The 7,523-nt window shown below is 37.8% G+C and overlaps 1 protein-coding gene across 1 annotated transcript; it reads right to left on the bottom strand.

Moving 5' to 3' along the window:
• Window positions 1-2,331: 2,331 nt before the first annotated feature.
• LOC100179258 lies at window positions 2,332-7,359 on the bottom strand. The gene is made up of 6 exons (XM_002121256.3): window positions 6,228-7,359; window positions 5,655-5,751; window positions 5,040-5,227; window positions 4,676-4,783; window positions 4,054-4,320; window positions 2,332-3,085 (listed from the first exon to the last, which is right to left on the bottom strand). The coding sequence occupies exons 1-6, from the start codon at window positions 6,307-6,309 to the stop codon at window positions 2,457-2,459; spliced, it is 1,371 nt and encodes a 456-aa protein (XP_002121292.1). The 5' UTR covers window positions 6,310-7,359; the 3' UTR covers window positions 2,332-2,456.
• Between the last annotated feature and the right edge of the window lie 164 nt (window positions 7,360-7,523).

The raw sequence follows: 7,523 nt of genomic DNA, 5'->3' as shown, positions 1-7,523 counted from the left end.
TAAAGAGATTTTGTCACCTTGGCTGTTTAATCTAGGGTAGACGAATTCCTAATTGCTGCAGGAAATGATGGTCAACCGAAACTACTATATGTTTGTACAAAGGCATAAAGTGAAGTGGCCTAATTTGTTATCTAGAGTGCTTGTAGTAACTACAACTACGCTTTGGCCGAACACGAAAGCAGGGGACCAGTTATCCATTGAATTTGCTGCGTTGTCAGTTTCAGCTTATGCCATGGCAGCTTCTTTCACGACCACTTGACAATTATCACAGACTCTGTTGAACTCTGCGCTGTTTCACCCTTCTAGTAGTTTTAGACATACCGCTCATATGCATTATAGTACTGTTGGGTTAGGTTGATACCGTAAGCAAATAATAACTAATCTTTTCTGATCGTGTTTTAAACGATTAACAACACATAATTTGAGTCGCAGACATACGCTTGTATAACTCAGTAAATATCCTTTGTTTTCCAACAAATTAGACAAGAAAAAAGAATGTTCCATCTTACCCCACTTTACCATTATTTTAAACCTCCAAAATCGGCTAAACCTTTTTGTGTTATAGCAGTAGCCCTACATCCATATATGCTTCGTTATATAAAGCGTTTTATCATTTACTAGAAATCCCAATTTACAACAAAACTTTATACTGAGTGTGCTGTTTTTTGTTTGCAATCATAAACCTTTATAGCGTTTTGCGTCTTCTCGTGTGAAATTTTAACTTGCCGACGCATTTGTGTGCATCGATGACGTAGGCAGTAAAAAGATATTGTTTGATCAGTAAACATTTCGGAACGAAATGCCTGGTTTCATTGGACGTATTACTTGTTTTCTTAGGGATTGCAATAACCACAACTCAGCAATGTTTGTTAAAGCGATTCGCAGGAAATTAGCAAACACTAAAATTTATATGCCTATATTTCTGTGGGGTAAGATGGATACCGTTAGAACCTAAATCCCATATTTCCTGATCGTGTTTTAACAATTAACAACGCGAGGTGTAAGTAGGCCTTATACGATTACAGAATTTTTTAAAAACCTTTGTTTACTACCAAGGATGGCGAAGAAAGAATGATACGTCCCAGCTTACCCCAACCTACAATATAATGTAAAGAACGTATGAAAGCATGCTATGAGACATATGTAGTTTATTAAATATTGGGTGGGGTAAGATGGGACACCTTTAGCACATAATACCCTGATCGTGTTTTAAACAATTAGCAACAGTCTATTTGAGTCGTGAGGATACGATTTTATAATTCTTTGAATTTTCTTTATTTAATACCAAATGGAACAAGAAAATAAAGTGAAAAGGCGTTCCATCTTCTCTCATCCTACTAGATTTAGCAACAATACAGGCACCGTTGAAATAATGCGAAAGCTAGTTTCGGGGATTTGTATTTGTACCTCGCATGCATAATGAAGCATCACCTGGTTGTTGGTTACGGGTTTTGGTATGGTAAATGTATGACGCACCTTGTGTACGTCAGCATATAAATGGCATGCAAAACAACGTGAAAGAAAATCAGTCATTTGAAACCCCAGATGACGTCAGTAATTAGATTTTACGCTCCAGTGCACAGGGCAAGTTCGTAGATTTGTCTGAAAACCTGCTGTTTTGTGACTTGTTCGGATTGTTAGTTACTTAGTACACGTCATTGATCAAACGTCATTAAACAACACGTCATCAATGATGAATACGTCATCATATGATGCATCACGAAAGAAACATTTTAAAAAACAAGCGCAAAATAAACCGATTTTGAATTACACGGATTTTAGCTTACCAAGGATATACACGTATAGCTGTATAACACAAAACTTAGCACCATCGCAAATTAGCCTTGTGTTTTTGCACGTATTTTTTATTTTGGACGGTTAGAATGTGACAAGTAGTGATGAAAAACAGCGATCTAGTATATACTGTTTCTGTTAATAGGCTGATTACACGTGTTTTATAAAACAGCTCTCCTGGCATTTATTTGGGTACTGACGTTTCGACGTCGCATACAGGTCGTTTTTATCAGGTGGAATGAAACTTAACCTGATGAAAACGACCTGTACCGTTACGTCGTAAGACGATATGTAAATAGGTGTCGCAGGAGCTGTTTTACGAAACCAGCAGTCATTTAGTTTTCTTTAAATAAGGAGATATAACGAAAATTTGAATCGACAACATAAAATATAGTGGGGAGGGGAAAGGTGTGATACGTTTAGCACGTAATGTCCAAATATCCTGATCGTGTTTTAATCTGTAACAACAGTCTATGGGAGTCGTGAGGATATGGTTTTATAATTCTTTGATTTTTTTGTTTATTACCAAATGGGACGAGAAAATAGAATGAGTAGGTGTTGCCCCACTCCATCTTCCCCCCCTCTACTATATTAGCAGTCCAATTCCGTGGCGGAACTTTACGGAAAAGGCGGAATTCCAACTAATGGTGCATAACAGAATATCATCTCCGTTGGTCAATTGTATACACAGTTGCTCGGCGTGAGGCGGTTCGTGATTTATACTCGTGTGAATACATCTGACCGTAATCTCCCCTGACACTCACGCTTCGTGGAGGTAACGGAGGAGCCGTCGCTGTTTCGTGGCGTGTGTGACCTTGACCTGGCAACCGTTTACTTTTGGCGTGGTTGTTAAAGTTAGAACTCCTACGGTCAGAGTAATATTGAGAGTAATCGTTGCTGTCTGTCATTGGACTTCTTGATTTTGAAGCTTCCAACTTGGAAGACACGGCGTTAACAGTTGTTTGTCCTTTTGGTTGTGGTAGTGGTGAAGTTACATCCTCTGTTGCCTTTTTCTTTTTTTGTTTCTCTTCTTTTTGAGCCGAATCCTTGGATTTTGTTGGATCTGATCCAAGATTTTTCATTTTAATTTTCGAGTCGCCATCTTTCTTCTCGTCTTCTTTTGTCCGGTTACAAATTCGTTTAAAGAATCCGCATTTCTTGAGTACAAGCACGATGATAAACAAGCCCGCTAACACGCTCACCATAATTACGACAATCTTAATTTCTTTCGCCATTTGTGGGCGCCGCTTCCTCGGGATGTATGGAGCGCGGGTCGTCACCTCAACAGATTCTGTAATATAAGAATAAAGATAACGTATATGACTACGTGGTAAGACGATTTTTTTATTCTTTTTTTTCGACCCATTTGGTAGTAAACAAAAAACATCCAAAGAAAAATTAAACCGTTTCATCACGACTTCCATAGACCGCTGTTAATAGTTTAAAACACCATCAGGATATTTGGATAGTATGTGCTAAAGGTGTTCCGCCGTCCCCCACCCTACCATACATATATTATGTAAGACACTCTTGACTTGTTTGTGTAATTTTATGTCATTTATTACACTTTAAATGACACAGCAAAAGTTGTTAAGTTTACAGTCCGAACAACCAAAACGACAAAATCACTTTTCTTTATTTTTATGAAGCCATTTTTAGACGTAGATCACTATGTTCATGTTACGTGTTGATATTTCTGCACTGCTAATTTTACATTCGTAAATCAGCGTATCAAATGAAATTAACACGCCGCTTAGTCGAACCAGTGTAGCAATTAAATGTTTAGACTTTATAAGCAGATGTGTTGTCTGATAGCCTGGGGGAAAGATCCTCAAAATCGGGTTTAGCATAATCTTGCTGTCAGTGAGGTTAATCTTACATGAATCACATACTGTTGTTAACATTTATACCGTTAGCAAATAATATACCATAATTCCTAATCATGTTTTTAACAATTAACAAAGCTCTTTTAGAATCTTGGGACGAGGTTGCATAATTCTGTATAATGTTTTTTTCTTTATTCACTACCAAACATGTCGATACATAAGAATGAATATACTTTATACGGGTGATGTCCTACGGTGAGGTATTTAAACCTTATCTGTCAATTATTCCACCAATATAAATCTTTATAAACCCCCGCAATTTTTACAAAGATACAAAAAAAGGCATAAAATATTTAAAAAATATATACAAAGATATGAATTACCAAAACTATTTATAAAATGGCCGCAAAAAATCAAAGTTATGTTTACTTACGCCTTCTGTTATATCGGGGTGTTTGGTTCGCCATTATTCTGTTGGGCCGCCTGCTCGGCGCGGGGCTACTTGGTCGGCTTGGCTCCGGTGGGAGGCCCAGATTCCGTCTTCTGTTCATTTCTTCGATCCGCTCACTTTCTGTGGTCGGCCTTGGAGGTCTTGGCCTTGCTGGTCTTTGGTTATTTAGTGACAGCCGGTTAAGAACTGAGTCAAGGGTGACGTATGATGGTCGTTGTGGCCCAGCTGGAGCGTTCGCTGGCGGGTCGCCTGTATATTGTTATTGAGTGACTTCATTTGAAAAATAGGAAGAAATATCCGCACTTATGGTATGTTTCTATTCTATATTCTTAGTGGAACATAGACCATCTTACCTCAACCTACTATGTAGTAGTGTGGGGTAAAATGGGACACCTTAGCACATAACCTGATCATCAAAATAACCTGATCGTGAGTATCAAAATAACCTGATCGTGTTTTAAACATTCAACAATAGTCTATGTTAGTTGTAAGGAAACGACTTTATAGTTTTTTAATTTTCTTTGTTTACTACCAAATGGGTTAAGAAACTAAAATAAAAAGATTCCCCATCTTCTCCCACCCTGCTGTATATCTATAGCATTACCTGGCATGTACGGTGTATCTTGTGTTCGCACCAATCGTGCCGAGAAGCCCCGGTATGTATGAGACCTTGCATCGTTGTTTGAATGAAGGTTGATACGTACGACGTTGCCTGTATGAACACACAATAGTTATACGAATGTGAGTTCAAAAAGGCAACTATCCGTACAGAAAAATCACAAAGAAAACATCCACATATACAAAGTTACATACGTGGTAACTCGTAAGCGGGTACGAGGTGTATGAAACATTACACCCGTGTTATAACGACTGTCCACCATCGTTGCCTCACCACGCATGGGTGTATGTATATGTATATAATATGCGCACCAATGCGTTACTGTATATGTAATGTCCAATATACATACCTGAAGATACAATAGTCCGTGGGACATCAGTGCCACAAAAAGTATAAACAGACCCCGGTTCGTCTGCGTTCTTCTGCCCATCCATAATATTAATCCATTGAACCCTACATGAACCTGTAGGGTCGGCTGCAGCAAGTTGAAAGTTTGAGAATTCAACTTTGATTCGATGCCCGACTTCTGTGTGTAGCCTGAATAACGCAATAGGATGAGCGAATGGATGTAACTTATTGCTCCAACCCAGTGGTCACTAACTGGCCAAATTATCAGCCATACATAAAAAAAATCGAAAAACTATTAACCAACGGAGAAACATATATGGTAAATCGTGAGCTTGCACGAGGTGCATCAAACACAACACCCGTTTTTATAACGACTGTCGTTTATCAGCCATGCGATGATAAAGCAAGCTACATACATAAAGGATGGGGAAAGACCTTTTTCATATTATTTCTTGTCTCATTTGGTAGTAAACTAAGAACATTCAACGAATTATAAACCGTTTTCTCACGAGTCCCATAGACCGTTGTCAATTGTTTAAAACAGGATCAGGATATTTGGATATTATGTGCTAAAGGTGTCCCCTCTTCCTTCGCACTACTGCGTATCTATATATACCTCCACATGCATTGCGTTTGTGGCGGAAACTTGGACGGATATCGCGGGCTCTGAATGCTCTTGCTGTTGGCTGTGACGCGTTCGTAATGTGTGCAACCTATTGACCAAAGCATGGCATTAAAGCATAATGTACATTTACACGATATTCAATGTGATGAGGTCCTTGTTGAGGATCTAGGTCTCTAGGATTTAGGCCAGATTTGGCCCATTATCCCAACACCAAAGAATATACAGCAGGAAAATAAAATGTAAAAATTACACCGAATATCTTAGTATATGGGTAAGATGGTCCATGTTTTTATTCTTTTTTATCGTCCCATTTGGCAGTAAAAGAATATTTACATAGTTATAAAACCGCATCCTAACGACTACAAAGGGTTATGAAAACATGAGATGTTGTGTGCTAACGGTATTCATTTTACCTGGAGTATGCTACTTATACACACAAATGAGAATTTTTAACTCTGTAATCGTTTAAACAGTTTAATACACATTTATAAATTGGTAGAGATATTTAAACGGCCCGAATTGACCACCTAAAATAAACCAATGTACCTTACAATAGAGACTTACTTTCGCTATGTCCACCACCAATAAACAAAGTAAGCATAAACATAAGAAGAATTCCAATAAACTGCTTCTCCTGTCCCAACATAGTAGAGCCACACGTTCAAGTTAAACTGTCCAGAACATCCAATATATCTACCTATAACCACTGATGTCGTTTTGTTGCTAATTTTCTTTCCTCGTTGATTAACTTAGGCTGGTTTTCGTTTCTGAATTTAAAGAAGTCAACAAAAATGTTTGTTTTGTATATACAAATTTCTTTTAACTGGACAAGTTATATGCCTATACCTCAGCAAATCTGTACTCAAGTACAACACACAACCGCTGACTATCGAAACACGTCGTTATGCGCCTGTTAACCTAAAACCATGGACGCCTGGAGCAAGACAACGAACAATACAGTTCCGTATTTGTTTTCTGGTTACAGCACTAATTAGACAACTTTATGTCCTATTTACAACACCCACAAAACCCTCTCTTCTTAAAACATTGATGGGAAGTTGTAGTCAAATGTTATAATCGATAATCTTTACTGAGCTGAATTTAAATGTCCATCTATTTTATTCAAAATAGTACCGTTTTCCATTAATCGTCACTTATGTTTTATGTTTAATTATTAAATTTGACTTCAGTTCTCCTTTAAGCCGTAAATATATAAACAGATAAAAAACCACCTTCAAAGTCTTACGTGTTTAGCCTCAATAAGCAACCAGACAAGTTTTGTACGTAGAACATATTATCTTAATAATACGGCACGCTTGGCTAATTATAAGTGTCTATAGCAATTAAGTTCCAAGAGCATTTAATTATTTCTTGCGTTCATGAAGTTATTTGCACAGTCATTAAATAGCTTCCAAGACCGATTGTATATTGCATTGAATGAATTTTAGGCGCATACATTTAATACATCGTATATTAGGCTATTTTATCAGTGACCCCTTGTGTGGAGGTCACTAGGTGGCGTAGCTGAGTCGCAGCATCACTGTACACAGCGACGCATTTATGCGAACTACGTCACAAATACAATGTTAACGCATTGTGTGGCAAGAAGATACTGGTTCAAATCCTGTCTCTGCCACAAGCGGCTACCGTAGTGTAGTGTATGTGCCCTTGAGCATAACACAAAATAGGAGTTAAATTTTGTCAGCCAAAAACATTTCAACTGATTTGAAGAGAGTATCTTTCCCATCGGGACACTAAAGACCGTTATTTTGGTTACGTTGATATTATGTTATTATGTAAAACCCAGTTATGTTATCTATCTATGGTTTTGTTTTTGTTGTGATATGGATGAGCAGTTTT

The sequence above is a fragment of the Ciona intestinalis genome, unplaced genomic scaffold (assembly GCF_000224145.3).
Source record: "Ciona intestinalis unplaced genomic scaffold, KH HT000184.2, whole genome shotgun sequence".
Classification (NCBI taxonomy): Eukaryota; Metazoa; Chordata; class Ascidiacea; order Phlebobranchia; family Cionidae; genus Ciona; species Ciona intestinalis.
This window is presented reverse-complemented; position numbering and strand designations above follow the sequence as displayed.

What these genes read in the sequence shown, in the direction of transcription:
- LOC100179258 (XM_002121256.3), bottom strand. Translation starts at nt 6,309, where the DNA reads ATGTTGGGACAGGAGAAGCAGTTTATTGGAATTCTTCTTATGTTTATG. An exon ending in TGGTGGTGGACATAGCGAAA is followed by an intron (nt 5,752 to 6,227) that starts GTAAGTCTCTAT and finishes TTTGGTCAATAG; the next exon opens with GTTGCACACATTACGAACGC. An exon ending in ACGGACTATTGTATCTTCAG is followed by an intron (nt 4,784 to 5,039) that starts GTATGTATATTG and finishes GTGTTCATACAG; the next exon opens with GCAACGTCGTACGTATCAAC.